The 17,758-nt window shown below is 36.6% G+C and overlaps 1 protein-coding gene across 3 annotated transcripts in view; it reads left to right on the top strand.

Moving 5' to 3' along the window:
- Positions 1 to 17,758, top strand: part of ELF1 (E74 like ETS transcription factor 1) — a 101,302-nt gene that overhangs the window by 57,036 nt on the left and 26,508 nt on the right. For all 3 annotated transcript variants that reach the window (XM_006083492.3, XM_023748104.1, XM_023748110.1), the window contains exon 3: positions 3,991 to 4,171. In XM_006083492.3, the coding sequence (XP_006083554.1) occupies positions 3,991 to 4,171 (181 nt within the window). The remainder of the gene's footprint in view (positions 1 to 3,990; positions 4,172 to 17,758) is intronic.

Raw genomic sequence — 17,758 nt, 5'->3', positions numbered from 1 at the left:
GGGAGAGGGAAAGAGAGATAGAAACATCAATGATGAGAGAGAATCAGCTGCCTCCAGCACAACCCCTACTGGGGATCAAGCCCACAACCCAGGCTTGTGCACTGACTCAATCAAACTGGTAACCTCTTGACTCATGCATGGGTCACTGCTCAACCACTGAGCCACAGTGGCCAGGCTTTCCATTGATTTTTATAGTGGAAGGAAAGGGGAGAGACAGACACTCGATTGGTTGCCTCCTGCACACACCTCAACCAGGGCTGGGGATTGAGCCTGCAGCTCAGGTACATGCCCTTGACCAGAATCGAACCCATGACCCTTCAGTCCTAGGGCTGATGCTCTGACCACTGAGCCAAACCTGCTAGGGCTGGACTCATTTTTTGGTTTTGTTTTATGTTTTTTTAAATATATTTTTATTGATTTTAGAGAGGGAGAGAGAGAAACATCAATGGTGAGAGAGAACCATTGATCGGCTGCCTCCTGCATGCCCCCTACTGGGGACTGAGCGTGCAACCTGGGCATGTGCCCTTGACCGGCATTGAATCCAGGACCCTTGAGTCCACAGGCCAATGCTCTATCCACTGAGTCAAACAGCTAGGGCTGCACTCAGTTTTAATTAAGCTTTTGTTTCAAAGGAAACTATTTTTTTCTCTCTACTTTTGTGTGTTTGACATTTTTCTTTACATAGCTTTGAATTATTAAAATATTTAAACTGAAAGAAAAATGATTATTTAAAGCAAATTAGTATATGGTTGACTATAGACTGTCTCTGTGATGGAACAAAAACTGGTAACAGTGGTTTCCTCTGGGGAGGGACACTAATAGTGGAAGAGAAGTGGCTTTGAGTATAATGGTATGTGACAAGGGGCTCCTGAGACCTATTAATTCGGGTCGATAATCAATTCCTTCAATTCACTTATAGTTAGTGGAGTAGGACCAGGAAGAACATAGTAGCAGATAGCTGTAGTTATTTGAAACTATGTAGAGTTGGATAAAATTTTGGAGATATGCCTTGTAATAGCCACACTCTTAACACTTAACCCAAATTTCAGGAGCCAACGAGAGTTGGGTAAGGAGGAATACTTTGGTTTCATTTAGGTGAGGACTGCTCCTGTGAATTGCATCTTTGTATGTCTGACTTAGTGGGTGATCCTAGGTAAATTTCTTAACCTAATTTCTCATCTGCCAATAGATGGAAATGGTAAGCCCTATTCCTACCTAGTACATAGGGTTTTTCAGTATAAATTGAAGTCATGTAAAAATTAACTCAATTCTAGGCTCAGCTTTGTTAGAATACTAGGCGCTTAACTTGAACTCTTAAGGAGAGAAGTGTGTTAACAATCGCATGCTGTTCGTACTAGGTTGTATTGCATGTTCAGTATTCGACTCTCAAAAAAGAGAAAGGGAAGGCCAGAATCAACTATGCTTTGGGCACTTTATGTGATACTTTACTGTGTGTGTGTGTGTGTGTGTGTGTGTGTGTGTGTGTGAGAGAGAGAGAGAGAGAGAGAGAGAGAGAGAGTAATCTTTGAGCTACTTTCTGTTTAAAACATGATTTTGAGAGCCAGTTTACTTCTAACTTCCTCTTTTCTGAAATAGGAAGAAACATTTTGAAATAAAATGATCCTAATATATTTTAGGGTTATTACCTATAAATTTCAGAGCATAGCATTCAAGGAAGCACCGATAATATCTGTTTAGCACCTACACTAATCATGTAATAAATTTAGGCTATTAACTTTTTACAATAGAAGTAATAGTTAACCTCAGTGTACAGTGCTACGAACATACACATTTTTAAAAATTGAGGCTGCTTAGTTACAATGAAGCCATAAATAGCATTCTTAATATAGCAGACTTACTCAAGGAAAATAAAGTACCTGAAATTATCTATGGACAGTAACTTTTTCTTACATTTAAGAAGATAATACTTTATGGGGATATGTTTAAGAAACAGGATAGTTACATACATACTCTTGAGCTATCTTCCCTTAAGATACCTAATTACAAAGGAGAAAATAATAATTTCATAGTGGTTAAACCTGGTAGACAATCACACGAATGAAGTGATAAAAGTTAATATCACTAGTAATTGGACAAATAGCTGGTTTGAACCTTCTGGTATGATGTGTCAGAAAGGACACAACATTACTTCTTTGGCATTCTTGCCAAAAATGCAAACTGAATGTAATCATGAGTTAATATCTCACAAACCCAAATTGGGGGACATTTTAAAGTCTCGAAAGCACCCGGCTGGCGTGGCTCAGTGGTTGAACATTGACCTATGAACCAGGAGGTCACGGTTCAATTCCAGGTCAGTAATATATGCCAGGGTTATGGACTTTATCCCCAGTAGGGGGCAAGCAGGAGGCAGCTGATCTATGATTATCTTTCATCATTGATGTTTCTATCTCTTTCTCCCTCTCCTTTCCTCTATGAAATCAATAAAAACATTTTTTAAAAAGTCTCAAGAGCATGAAAGAAAGAAAAATTGAAGAACTGCTCTAGATGAAAGGCATAGAAATTTTTCCAGATTAAAAGAGTTGTCATACCTTGTATGCATATATGCTTAACCAATGGATGCAGACAGTGGGGTGATGAGGGCCTGGGGTGGGGTAGTGGGGGTGGGCTAGAGGTAGAGAGGGCGGTGAGGGAAAAAAGGGGACATATATAATACTTTCAACAACAAAGATTTTTTTTTTAAAAAAAAGGGGGTTGTGATAAACATCATGAAACCTATGAGCCTAGATTGGATCCTGAACCAAAAAAAATTTTTTTTCATTTTTTAAAAAGGACAAGGACATTAATAAGACAATTGCAGAAATTTGCATAAGGCCTGTAGATTTAATAATAGTATTATATCACTATTACTTTTCTGATTTTGATCATTGTGCTATCTTTATATAAGATAATATTCATGTTTTTAAGAAACATACTCTGAATTAGAGTTAAAGGATCAAAATGTCTACTGCTTTCAAATAAATCATAAAAAATATAGATGTAGAAATAATAATATAGAAAAAGGATGATAGACATGATTAAAATTTAGGGAATATGGATGAAGTTTGAAGGGGAATTCTTTTACAACTTTTTTAAGCCTGAAATTATTTTTAAAAAGGAGATAGTAACTTAATGAGACTTGTCACTAATTAATTGATTTTTCTTTTTTGCATCAATAAGTTGTTTATTGAATACCAGTGGTTTGAAGGATGATGATTTGCAGAGAAATGTTAATATGAAACTGTGGCAAATGAATAATACCATTACAAAATGACAGGTAGAACAATATAAAAAGAGTTGATAAATGTCAAAGCATTTTTACTATATTTGAAAAGTAATTCTTTTATAGACAGCCCTCATTATTACATTATGATTCATGTATACATTATATCAGTACATTCAAAAAACTTTTTTCACATTCAACATTGAATTCTTTGCATAAACGATTAACTGATTTTTGAGAAGGTTTTTCAAAATCCTCTCTGGGTCAGCTTCCTCATCTGTAAAATGAGGTGACTTGGACTAGATTATACTTCAAAAGTCATTTCAGTTCTAAAATTTTAAGATCTTATAAATAGAAAGAAAATGAAAGTTAATTTTCCCATTTGAGTCAAAAGCGGTTGTTAAACATAGCCTGTGTGCCAAGTGACAGTGTAATATTTATTTAAACTCACAGATATTTTTCTGTCAAAGAAACTTTTGTTGAGATTTTATTTCATCGGACATTTGTATGCAACTTCTCATGCATTAATGATATTGGTAAATTTAATGTGGTTTAAAAGTATACTTTTACTGTGAAAACTTGGTTGTTAAGACTCAAGGTTAATTATGAAAGTTTATGTGGTCTTAATATTCACAGCAGCCTAGAAGGATTGTCAAGTACAAGTAGTTGATGATGTAAAAACGAAATTGATGTTCAGTGTAAAATAATTTTTGGTTACATTTAACAAAAGAAAATTTTTGTTGATCCTTTTTTCCCCTCACCTCTCCCAGCTTGGTGATCCAGCTATTTTTCCTGCCGTAATTGTGGAGCATGTTCCTGGTGCTGATATTCTCAATAGTTATGCGGGTCTAGCTTGTGTGGAAGAGCCCAATGACATGATTACTGAGAGCTCCCTGGATGTTGCCGAAGAAGAAATCATAGATGATGATGATGACAACATCACCCTTACAGGTAGGTGTGTGTGCCTCCAGCAGCACCTTACTTCAGTCTAGTTTTAGGCAATGCCTGAGCCCTATAATTTGGGGGGACATACAAGGTTCCTAACTTGGTTTTAAATAACTCTATTACCTGCAGAAGCTAGAGCCCTGCAGGGAAAAAGAAATTAACCTTTTCTTTCTCATCTGCTATGTTTCTTAGTGCTTTCTCACCTCTCCTTTCTTCCCTAAGTATATTGAGAAGAATGTGACAAAATAAGGATGCATGCAAGAGGAACCAAACCAAACCAATTCATCAAGTCTTCTTTGAGCACTTATGTACCTAGCTCTATATTCCTGATAACAATGAGAAGTTGTTAGTAGGGAAAAAGGAAAGTTTTGTTTTCTTTTGTTTTTTATTGCCATCACATAAAGCAAAATAGGAGGCAGTGATCCAAATGTGGAATAAGGTGCTGAGGTTTACTAAAGAAGGTTCCTCTTCTAATTCAGTCAGAACTAGGAGGACTTTTCAAAGTTGAAGAGTTCACTATGCTAGTGCTATTTTCTTCAGTTTTAGAAATCAGTGCATGCACTGGTATTATTATACATTTACATGCAGAGATGTTGGAAGTATTTGAGAAAATCAATATTTAGAAGCAGAAGTTATTTAAGTATTCTTTGTTTAAATATATTTTATTGATTTTTTTACAGAGAGGAAGGGAGAGGGATAGAGAGTTAGAAACATCGATGAGATAGAAACATCGGTCAACTGCCTCCTGCACACCTCCCACTGGGGATGTGCCCACAACCAAGGTACATGCCCTTGACCGGAATCGAACCTAAGACCTCTCAGTCTGCAGGCCGACGCTCTATCCACTGAGCCAAACCAGTTAGGGCTATTTAAGTATTCTTAAATTAAAAACAACAAAATTAACATTAGTCACAATATTATTAATTAAATCTAGATCTTATCAGTATTTTACCCACTTCATACTAATGTCCTTTTCCTGTTCCAGGATCCTATCTGGAATCTCATACTGAATTTAGTTATTTCTTCTCTGTCCCTTCCAGTTTAACAATTTCCTCTGTCTTTCATTGTCTTTAATAACATTGACACTTTTGAGGAAAAGTGGTTAGACATTGTAGAATATCTCTTAATTTTGTGTGATGTGTTTTCATTGGAATGAGATAAATGTATTTTGGGCAACAATATCAAAATGGCATTGTCTCCCTAGTGTGTCATCTATAATAATAAAAGTGTAATATACTAATTAGACCGGATGTCCTTCTGGACGACCTTCTGGATGAAACCGTGGCAGGCGGGGGGCCAAGCCCCTTGCACAAATTTCATGCATTGGACCTCTAGTATTAACATAATTGATTAAAAAATACACTGTCTCAATTAATTCTTACAACAGAAAAAACCCCTGAAATTAGAGAGGTTAAATTACATGATTTGCCTAAAGTCACAGGCCAAGTGACTGAGCCCCCATTGATGAACAACACTTAATTTGTCCATTTTGTATAAAGCATGTTCTTTTTTTTAAATTAAATCTTTATTGTTCAGATTATTACAGTTGTTCCTCTCCCTTCCCCCCCCCCATAGCTCCCCTCCACCCGGTTCCCACCCCACCCTCTGCCCTTACTGCCCCCCCCACTGTCCTCATCCATAGGTGTACGATTTTTGTTCAGTCTCTTCCCGCATCCCCCACACCCCTTTCCCCCTGAGAATTGTCAGTCCACTCCCTTTCTATGCCCCTGATTCTATTATATTCACCAGTTTATTCTGTTCATCAGGTTATTTATTCACTTGATTCTTAGATTCACTTGTTGATAGATGTGTATTTGTTGTTCATAATTTGTATCTTTACCTTTTTCTTCTTCTTCCTCTTCTTAAAGGATACCTTTCAGCATTTTATATAATACTGGTTTGGTGGTGATGAACTCCTTTAGCTTTTTCTTATCTGTGAAGCTTTTTATCTGACCTTCAATTCTGAATGATAGCTTTGCTGGGTAAAGTAATCTTGGTTGTAGGTTCTTGGTATTCATCACTTTGAATATTTCTGCCACTCCCTTCTGGCCTGCATAGTTTCTGTTGAGAAATCAGCTGACAATCGTATGGGTACTTCCTTGCAGGTAACTGTTTTTCTCTTGCTGCTTTTAAGATTCTCTCTTTGTCTTTTGCTCTTGGCATTATAATGATGATATGTCTTGGTGTGGTCCTCTTTGGATTCCTTTTGTTTGGGGTTCTCTGCACTTCCTGGACTTGTAAGTCTATTTCTTTCACCAGGTAGGGGAAGTTTTCTGTCATTATTTCTTCAAATAGGTTTTCAATATCTTGCTCTCTCTCTTCTTCTGGCACCCCCATAATACGGATGTTGTTGCACTTGAAGTTGTCCCAGAGGCTCCTTACACTATCTTCATATTTTTGGATTCTTTTTTCTTTTTGTTTTTCCGGTTGGGTGATTCTTGCTTCTTCTTATTTCAAATCTTTGACTTGATTCTTGCGATCCTCTAGTCTGCTGTTGGAACTCTGTGTAATATTCTTTATTTCAGTCAGTGTATGCTTAATTTCTAGTTGGTCCTTTTTCATAACCTCGAGGGTCTCACTAGATTTCTTGAGGGTATCACTAAATTTATCGGCGGTCTCACTAGACTTATTGAGGGTCTTACTAAATTTATTGGCGGTTTCTAGAAAATTCTTTTTTTTTTTTAAATATATTTTATTGATTTTTTACAGAGAGGAAGGGAGAGAGATAGAGAGTTAGAAACATCGATGAGAGAGAGAAACATCGATCAGCTGCCTCCTGCACACCTCCCACTGGGGATGTGCCCGCAACCCAGGTACATGCCCTTGACCGGAATCGAACCTGGGACCTTTCAGTCCACAGGCCGACGCTCTATCCACTGAGCCAAACCGGTTTCGGCTAGAAAATTCTTGAAAAACCTTATAAGTGTGGTTTTGAACTCTATATCCAGTAGTTTGCTTTCCTCCATTTCTGTCATTTGTGACCTATTTCTTTGTCTCCGCATTTTTTATGCTTTCCTGTGTCGATAGAGTGGCTTTGTGTGGTAGGTGTCCTATAGGGCCCAGTGGCTCAGCCTCCCCAATCACCTGAGGTGGACACTCTTGGTTCACCCCTTTGTGGGCTTTGTGCACAGTCTTGTTGTAAGTAAGCCTTGATTGTTGTAGGTATCACTGGGAGGAGTTGACCTCCAGGCCAATTGGCTGTGAGAATCAGCTGTGTCTGCAGTGGGAGAACTTCTGTGCTGGAGACACCCTTCTGGGGCAAGACTTGCTTCAGTGGGGCTTTGGTGCTCACCGAGTCTGCCCCCTGAGTGTGTCCCTTATGGATCTGAGGAGTTGTAATCTGGATGGTCCCACTCTGACCACTGGGTACACTGTTTCTTGGATCTCTAAGGAGGTGCTAATTTAGCCTTTGCCTGAGGCTACCCAGCAGGAGCTATGGAGAGATCTGCAGATTCCCCTTCCTGGTTTGGGGTTTGGAGGTGCCCAGATGAGGCCCAGCTGTGAAGCAATGCAAGCTGCTGTGGGGCCTTGGGCCTTCTTTTGGAAGTTCTGGGTCTCTCTGACCCAGCTGCAGTTTGTTAGATAATTTTCAGATTGCAAAGGGCCAGGTCATTCATGTGCAAAAGCCTCTGCGCACAGCTAGGGTGGGGCGGGGTCTCAGAGAATCAACTGGGTGGAGCAAAAAGCTATGGCTGCTCCTCAGTCCTACCCTAAGAGGCCCCGGGTCTCAGTGTCCCAGTAATCGCTGCAAGCACCTCTGAGAGAAAGCCGCCCTCGAGTTCCGACCGATGCCAGACAGTCCAGTTTCTCCCCGTATGAGTCTGGGTCCCCAGAGACTTGCCCGGAACTAGAGTTTGGGAGGGAGCTTGAGACTCCCTCCCGATTGAAAAAGACAACTGTGTCCTCAGTTGCCAGACCTTTCCACGTGCGCCTCTGTACCTCTGCACTTTACTTCTGCAACTCCTCTGAGTCTCAGTGCTTTTCTCTTTCCTTCTAGTTGTAGAATTTCCACTCAGCCAGCCTTCCTGTGGTTCTGGATGATGTCTGTTTTGTCTTTTAGTTGTATTTTTGAAGTGGTTGTGTGAGGCAGCAATTTCAGGTGTTTACCTATGTTGCCATCTTGGTTTTTAGGCTGTTCTTTGGAAGGGAATAAGCAGCACTTAGTGAGGGAGAGAGTATCTAGGTTGTGTTTTTGGTCACCAGGAGTCTTAAACACTTTACTAGGCTCAGGCAGAAAGACATTCATTAGAGAGAATAATGAGGGGCCTAAGCTTAGAAGTTCAGGGGGAGCGAGGAGATGGACCAAAGCTCAAGTGGCCAAATTTTACTTGGACAGGAGTCAGGACCCTTCTTTTTCCAAACCTGGAGGAAGAAGGGGAAAGTCATATAAATGGAGATGAGTTCATAGGTATGGTTTTGGACTTCAGGTATCTTATATCTCTAAACTTAATTCTTTATTTGAATTAAGTTGCATGGTTTTCTGCTGAAAGAAAAGGAGCAGCATGGGGACAGATGCTTGAGAGGGTGAACCTACTAACTGGTAAGCTTTGGGAGAGCAGGAGGGATAGGGTTTACTCCATTTTTATGTCTCATAACACCAATCAAAGGGTCTTCAAGACTTGAAAAATATTTAAGACTGGTAGTGTTATTGTAAAATAGAACTGCATATATTCTAGATTACAGCAATGTTAGGTAATTTTCAGATTGCAAAGGGCCAGGCCTTTCATATGCAAAAGCCTCAGGGCACAGCTTGGGTGGGGCAGGGTCTCAGGGAATCAACAGGGCGGAGCAAACAGCTATGGCTGCTCCTCAGTCCTACCCTAAGAGGCCTCGGGTCTCAATGTCCCACAGTAATCACTGCAAGCACCCCTGAGAGAAAAGCCACCCTCAAGTTTTGCCCGATGCCAGACAGTCCAGTTTCTCCCTGTATGAGTCTGGGTCCCTAGAGACTCGCCCGGAACTGGAGTTGAGAGCAGTCGGGAACTTGAGACTCCCTCCCGATTGAAAAAAACAACCGTATCCTCAGTTGCCAGCCCTTTCCATGTGCTCCTTCATACCTCTGCACTTTACTTCTGCACCTCCTCTGAGTGTCAGTGTGCTTTTCTCTTTCCTTCTAGTTGTAGAATTTCCACTCAGCCAGCCTTCCTGTGGTTCTGGATGATGTCCGTTTTGTCTTTTAGTTGTATATTTGAAGTGGTTGTGCGAGGCAGCAATTTCCGGTGTTTACCTATGCCGCCATCTTGGTTTCCCTCAAGCATGTTCTTATATATTCATATTTTTTGTTTGGAGAAACCCAGTGAAAGTTTTTTGATAAATCTAAATTTGTTTCTGCCTCATGGATAAGGGAATTATATTAATCAGGTTAGAGGTTTCTATTCATTGCTGGCTGTGATCTATCGGTTTTGTATAACTGAATGACCACCACTATGCATATATCTGTTGTGTAGCTAGTGACGTTTTTGCAGTGTGTTCTGAATTGTTGATGCCTTAAGGCAGCGGTTCTCAACCTGTGGGTTGCGACCCCTTTGGGGATCAAACGACCCTTTCACAGGGGTCGCCTAAGACCATCGGAAAACACATATATAATTACATATTGTTTTTGTGATTAATCACTATGCTTTAATTATGTTCAATTTGTAACAAAGATAATACATCCTGCATATCAGATATTTCCATTACGATTCATAACAGTAGCAAAATTACAGTTATGAGGTAGCAACAAAAATAATTTTATGGTTGGGCGTCACCACAACATGAGGAACTGTATTAAAGGGTCACGACATTAGGAAGGTTGAGAACCACTGCCTTAAGAAAGGCTATACTACTCTCTGTAGGTTTCGAACCAGGGTATTCCTGGTTTTAGTCATCAGGAAAGTTGTTAGTCCTCAAAGAAGAAATAGAGCCTAGGAAAGCAGAAGATATTGCTTCTTCCTTTTAGTGCTTCATTCTCTTAGGCTTAGACTTGAAGATAGCTGATGATGAGAAACAGACAGGTTCCTTCCTTCCTGGAAAATAGAACTGGTATGGAATGGATCCATAAATCAAAACATATCTTGAAAAACAGATTTGCGTTTTGCATGTTTCTTCTCCTTCCCCTTTCTTATTTTCCAGCTTTAACTTTTCCATCCTTGTTTGAGCAATGTCTCGAGAAAGCAAAGAACCTTGTAGTAGCCCTCCTTAGTCCAGAGTGGGAGAGGAAAGAGTACTGTACTTTCGAAACACTACAGGGGAAGAGAGAAATGGGAATAGAATACTTTATAAATTATACATATTGAGTTCTAGGTAGCACTACAGATTACATTAAGGAATTATTTTTAATATTTACTGTTAGTATTTTAAAATATGATATTAGCATTGGGTTTGGATTCCTTATCTTTTGGATACATATATTAAAATATTTAGAGATAAAATATGGTGTCTTGGATTCCTTCAAAGTAAACCTTGAGGGCAGTGAGTGGCATAAAGATGAAAGAAGATTGATCATGTGTTGATAATGATTGATGCTGAGAATGAGTATGTGAGAATTCTTTATACTATATTCCATAATTTTGATTTTGAAATTTTCAATAACAAAAAAAATTATTTTTATGGGTTTGAAACTTACATTAATAATTGCAGCTGTTTATAACATGAATTAAAATGTTAATGTTTATCAGAATACTTTTATTTTTATCATTGACTTATTTCATATCAAGTTTGAAATAAATTTGAATCTATAAAATAAATATACAATGATGAAATACTACCTTTATCTATTTATATGTTGAAATGCCACAAAAGGTTTTTGGAAAAAAGGTTGTGTTATTTAAAATTTTTGGAAATAATTCGACTATGAGCTCTTATCTATGTGGAGATTCTTCTTCCATTACCAGTTTTTGAGAATCTAAAAGTAAAATTATTAAAGTGCATGGTAGAAATTATATTTCCACAAATGGAAGATAACCATGATGACTTTATTTGTAAATATTTATATTTTTAAAAGCTATCTGTACTTTTTTTTTGGTTTATTTTCTTTCCTGTTTCATGTGAGATCCACCAATTTATTTTGCATTTCCCAACCTAAGCACTGAAGCTGAATGAAATAAACAGTTTATATCTTAAATCCAAAATCAAGAAAATTAGCAATCGCTAAAATTGAACTGAAACAGATGAACCTAATTATTGAGTTGTTGGGATAATCATACAGAGAAGAATTATTTACAGTTATTTTTAAGGGTCTACATTTCCCATTGGGCTGTATATAGCCTAAAAAGCAAAAATAAAACTGTGAATGAGGCACGGCTGGTGTAGTTCAGTGGTCGAGCGGCAACCTATGAGCTACGAGGTTGCAGTTCCATTCCTGGTCAGGGCACATGCCTGGGTTGCAGGCTTGATCTCCAGTTGGGGGCATGCAGGAGGCAGCCGATCAATGATTCTCTCTTATCATTGATGTTTCTATCTCTCTCTCCTCTCCCTTCCTCTCTGAAATCAACAAAAATATTTTTTTAAAAAACTGAGAAGGAAAGTTAAATTGTTTTCAGTAATTATATTGTTAGTAATGTGGTTATTGTTATTTTAAAACTTTGTGTGTGTGAGAGGGATATTAGGGTAACATCAAATAAATAATGAAGTTAATGCCATACGAAGCCAAGATTTATAGATTAAAATATTAATGTGATACAAATGTTAAGTTGTAAAAGTTAAGTAAAGATTCTGTAATTCTATAAATATATAAATAAATTATGTAATTCTAAAAATGAATTCTATAATGCTAAATTTGAGTTGAAAATACTAGTATGAACTTACCATGTATTTTATTTAAAAAAATACTTTCTAGTCAAACATGGGACAACTTGAACATCAATGAGGACAGTAACCACTAATGGATTGAAGCATGTCTAATATGGCAAATCCATGATCTCATAATGATACTTAACCCCCAAAATGGTCACCAATAGGCGATGCTATTGTTATTTTGAAAACTAATAAATAAAGTTTAAGAATCAATCAATCTTCCCTATATGAGCTATATCACTGAGTGTCTAGATTATTAGATGAGAAATTTCTCTTTATCGTAGTATTTCAGCTCATAAATAAAAAAGGAATAATTTTTTGCATAATATAACCCTTATCTTTTGGAGAGACATTATGAAACATTTACTACTTAGTATTAGGATGTTTAGAATTCACATAAAAATAATATGAAGGTGGGGTTATAGAGTTATAGACAAGAGTTATAGAGTTATAGACAAGATAAGGTTGGCCGTGAGTTGATAATTGTCAAAGCTGGGTGATGGATACATATAGGAGTTCATTATATTAGTCTGTTTACATTGACTGTGTTTAAAATTCTCCAAAATAATTTTTAGAAAATCAACCCATTCTCTAATTTGGGCTCCTGAAAAGGCTTAGAATTAATGAATGATCCAGCACTAATCAATATCCCTAGTATACAAATTAATGGTATTTAAATGCACTTCCCACTAAAGATACCAGAATACCTGGGAGAAACTCCTGATTCTAGGTTTGGGGCAGAAAATGTACAAGAACAGTCTGTAATATCTTACCATCTCTGAAGGCACAGAAGCTATTAGAAATTACTCAGGTCATGTCTAAAAGACCCAGGAACCAGTTTTAGTTCCCAATGGCCAAAGATGGGGCATTTAGAGGATCATTATGTATTACAATCACAAAGGACTGAAGAATATCAAATATGTTAAAATCTAGGTATTTACAGTGATACTAACAAAGTAACTCAGTGGTCACTTTTGAAAGATGCTAGGAGCCCATTTATTATTCTGAATTAAGCATTTAATTTGTCTTTGTTGTATGAACCGTACCTGAAGGTAACCAGATCATTGATGAAGGAAAGTTGTTCTTTATAGGAAGTCTAGCTAATAAATGCTGGAGGAATGACAGGATTAGTATTATTTTGGAATCCCTAATGAAATAGTGGCAACTGTCAGTAATAACTGCTAAAGCCATTAGGTGAAAGGCTAGTGGAGAATTTTATAATGGAAAGATCATTCTGACAGCCCTCTAATCTGATTCTCAATCTTAGAAGTACTGAAAGGAATACAGTTAGATTTTATAGCATTACTTCAGCAGGCACATAGAATAACACAGCATCACCTTTAAAGTATTCTTGCAACAACAACAAAAAGAATGCGAATCTAACCAAGCTTTTAGATATAGCTATCAATTTATTGGCAGGTGGCACTACAGAGGTATAATCAGCAAAATCTACAATGTGGGTAATTACAGACAGATGATCCTGTTTCTTCTCTGATAAACAGCAAAAAGGAAGAAAAAAGAAAAAGATGAAGGCAGTATGTGTTACCAAATGGTAATGCACGAACTTTGTTTGGATCCTGATTTAAACAAATCATCTTTACAAACAAACAAACCCTGAGCCCCACCGGTGTGGCCTAGCATGGGGCTCAGCAGTTGAGCTTTGACCCAGGAACTAGGAGGTTGCTAGTTCGATTCCTGGTCAGGGCATATGCCTGAGTTGCAGGTCGATCCCCAGTAGGGGTATGTGCTGGAGGCAGCCTATCGATGAAGTTCCTCTTTAATTGATGTTTTTATCTCTCATTCCCTCTCTCCCGCTTTCTCTAAAAATCATTAAGAACATATTTTTTTTAATTTAAAAATTAAAAAATAACCTGAGACATTATTAAGCTGGGCCCTTGATACGTGGAGTTTATTTTATTAGTTTCTCTATTTTTGTATATGTTTGAAATTTTTCATTCTAAAAAGTTTGACAATTAAATGCTTTGACATTCTTCTTGTTCTTAATCAATAGGCAACAAAATTATTATACATTCTAATTTTATCATTTTTATCTACTCAGCAGACTTTAAAATATTTTATAAAACTTGTTTGTATAAATGAATATCTTGAGTGATGTAAATGTTTAGAAGATCATAATTAATTGTTGAGTTATCTGTTACTTATTTGCCTGATGTTTTAAAAATTATTTTTATTAGGATATTTTTCTCAATTCATAGAATTTCAAAGCCTTTAATATCTTTTTAGATCTGCCTTAAATTTACAAGATTTTAAATAAATAAGTTTTTACTAGGAAGTGTTACAGTGCCCTGCTTTAATCATTTTGCTGGATTTTTGAGGTATTTACCTTTTCCAATTTTAACTGTTATAGAGAAATACAACTTTTAATATTGTTTTTATAGAATATATGATTAAGATTTGATTTATTTTTCATTATAATTAGGGAAAATTGTCTCCTAATGAGGACTATGAATAGTCTCTATCCATCAGTAGTCTCCTAATGAAGTTTTGTGCTTCTTTACAAGAATGTGAAAAGGACATAAACTTTTAGAAATAAAATCTAGTTAAAAAATCTATTCAAATAGTTTTTTGGTGGAGTCTTTAGGGTTTCTATATACAGAATCATGTTGTCCAGAAAAAGTGGCAGTTTTACTTCTTCCTTCTTTATTTGGATGCCTTTTATTTCTTTCTCTTTCCTTATTGCTCTGGCTAGGACTTCCAGCACTGTGTTGAATAAGAGTGCTGAGAGTGGACATCCTTGTCTTGTTCCTGATCTTAGGGGAAAAGCTTTCAGTTTTTCACCATTGAGTATATTAGTTGAGGGCTTATCATATATGGCCTTTATATTGTTGAGGTACTTTCCTTCTATTCCTATTTTATTTAGTGTTTTAATCATAAATGGATATTGTATCTTATCAAATACTTTTTCTCTATTTATAAGATCATATGCTTTTTATCCTTTCTTTTGTTAATGTGGTGTATTACATTGATTGATTTGCATGTGTTGAACCATCCTTGTGCCCCTGGAATGAATCCCACTTGATCATGATCATGATGTATTATTTTTTGATGTATTATTTTATTAGATTTGTTAGTATTTTGTTTAGGATTTTTGCATCTGTATCATCAGAGATATTGGTCGGTAGTTTTCTTTTTCTGTATTATCTTTGCCAGGTTTTGGCCTCATAAAATGTGTTAGGAAGTATTGCCTCCTCTTCAATTTTTTTGGAAGAGTTTGAGAAGGATAGGTTTTAAATCTTCTTCAAATGTTTGGTAGAATTCACTGGTGAAGCCATCTAGCCCTGGACTTTTATTTTTTGGGAGGCTTTTGACAGTTGTTTAAATTTCCTCACTGCTGATTGGTCTATTTAGATTTTCCAATTCTTCATGATTTAGTCTAGGAAGGTTATATATTTCTAGGAATTTATCCATTTCTTCCAGGTTATTGAATTTGGTGACATATAATCTTTCATAAGATTCTAGTATGATCCTTTGTATATCTGTGATGTCTGTGGAGACTTCTCTCATTTCTGATTTTGTTTATATGGGTCTTTTCCCTTTTTTCCTTAATGAGTGTAGCCAGGGATTTGTCAATTTTATTAATTTATCAAAGAACCAGCTCTTTGTTTTATTAATTTTTTGTTTAGTCTTTTTGTTCTCTATTTTATTCAATTCTGCTCTAATTTTTATTATTGCCTTTCTTCTGACTTTGGGTTGCTTTAATTCTTCTTTTTATAGTTCTTTAAGATGTGATGTTAGGTTGTTTATTTGGGATTTCTCTTTTTTTTTTGAAATAGTCCTGTAATGATATAAACTTCCCTCTTATTTCTGCTTTTGCTGCATCCCAGAAGTTTTGGTATGTTGTATTGTCATTCTCATCTGTTTCTATGTCTTTTGATCTCATCCTTTATTTCTTCTTTGACCAAGTCATTTTTTAGTAGTATGTTGTTTAATTTCCACGTATTTGTGGGTTTCTTTACTTCATTTTTGCAGTTGATTTCTAATCTGAAGGCATCATGGTTAGAGAATATGCTTGATATAATTTCAATCTTGAATTTGTTGATGCTAGTTTTGTGACACAACATATGGACTAGTCTTGATAATATTCCATGTGCACTGGAGAAGACTGTATGATTAGATGTTTTGGTATGAAAGGTTCTGTAAATGTCAATTATGTCTATTTGGTCTGGTGTTTCATTTAAGGCTGATATTTCTTTATTAATTTTCTGTTTGATTGATCTGTCTAGAACTATCAATGGAGTATTAAGGTTCCCAACTACAATTGTGTTTTGATCTGTTTCTCCCTTTAATTCTGGAGGTAGTTGTTTTATATATTTCGGTGCTCCCTGGTTAGGTACATATATATTAAGAAGTGTTATGTTCTCTTGATGTAGTGTCCCCCTTATCATTATAAAGTGTCCATCTTTGTCTCTTGTTATCTTGAAATCTATTTTGTCAGACATAATATAGCTACACCTGCTTTTTTGTGGGTGTTATTTGCTTGGAGAATCATCTTCCATCCTCTTACTTTGAATCTACCTTTGCAACTTAGGTGTGTCTCTTGTAGGCAGCATGTGGTTGGGTTTTGTTTTTTGATCCACCCTGCTACTCTGTGCCTCTTTATTGGTGATTTCAAACTATTTACATTCAAGGTAATTATTGATGTATGAGGATCTACTATAGCCATTTTATCTTTATTTCCTGGTAGCTCTATTAGAAAAAATAAGCAAATACAATCAAATTGCAGGGTATAACATCAATGTGCAAAAATCCATTGCCTTTCTGTATACGAACAACAAAACTTCAGAAAAAGAAATGAAAAAAACCCAAACAATTCCTTTTGCAATTGCAGCCAAAAGAATAAAATACCTAGGAATAAACTTAACAAAGCGTGAAATACCTATATACTGAAAATTAAAAAACACTATTAAATGAGATTGAAAAAAACACAACAAAATGGAAAAATATCCCGTGTTCGTGGATTAGAAGAATCAACATAGTTAAAATGGCCATATTACCCAAAGCAAAATACAGATTTAATGCAATCCTCATCAAAATCCCAATGTCATTTTTTAAAAGAAATAGAACAAGAAATCATCAGATTTGTAAGGAACCACAGAAGACCTCGAATAGCCAATGCAATCCTGAGAAAAAAGAATGAAGCTGGAGATATCATGCTACCTGACTTCAAATTATACTACACAGCCACGATAATCAAAACAGCATGGTATTGACAGAAAAACAGACTCACAGATCTGTGGAACAGAAAAGAGAGCCCAGCTATAAACCACATGTATATGGACAGGTAATTTTTGACAAAGGAGCCAGAAATACACAATGGAATAACATAGTTTCTTCAATAAATGGTGCTGGGAAAACTGGAAAGCCACATATAAACAAATGAAACTGGATTACAGTTTGTCCTCATGTACAAAAATTAATTCAAAATGGATCAAAGACCCGAAACAATAAGTTACATAGAAGAAAATATAGATACCAAACTTATGGACCTTGGTTGTAGGGAACATTTTATGAACTTGACCCCAAAGGCAAGGGAAGTAAAGGCAAAAGTAAATGAATGGAACTATATCAAACTAAAAGCTTCTGCACAGAAAAAGAAACTGACAACAAGCCTGGCTGGTGTGGCTAAGTGGTTGGGCGTCAACCTATGAATCAGGAGGTCACGGTTCAATTCCCAGTCAGGTCGCATGGCCAGGTTATGGGCTCAATCCCCAGCGGGGGGCGGGCACGAGGCAGCCGATCAATGATTCTCATCATTGATGTTCCTATCTCTCTCTCCCTCTCCCTTTCTGAAATCAATAA

This window comes from Myotis lucifugus, unplaced genomic scaffold (assembly GCF_000147115.1).
Source record: "Myotis lucifugus unplaced genomic scaffold, Myoluc2.0 scaffold_7, whole genome shotgun sequence".
In the NCBI taxonomy this organism is placed as follows: Eukaryota; Metazoa; Chordata; class Mammalia; order Chiroptera; family Vespertilionidae; genus Myotis; species Myotis lucifugus.
Note: the sequence above shows the minus strand (reverse complement) of the source record. Positions and strands in the feature narration are given on the sequence as shown.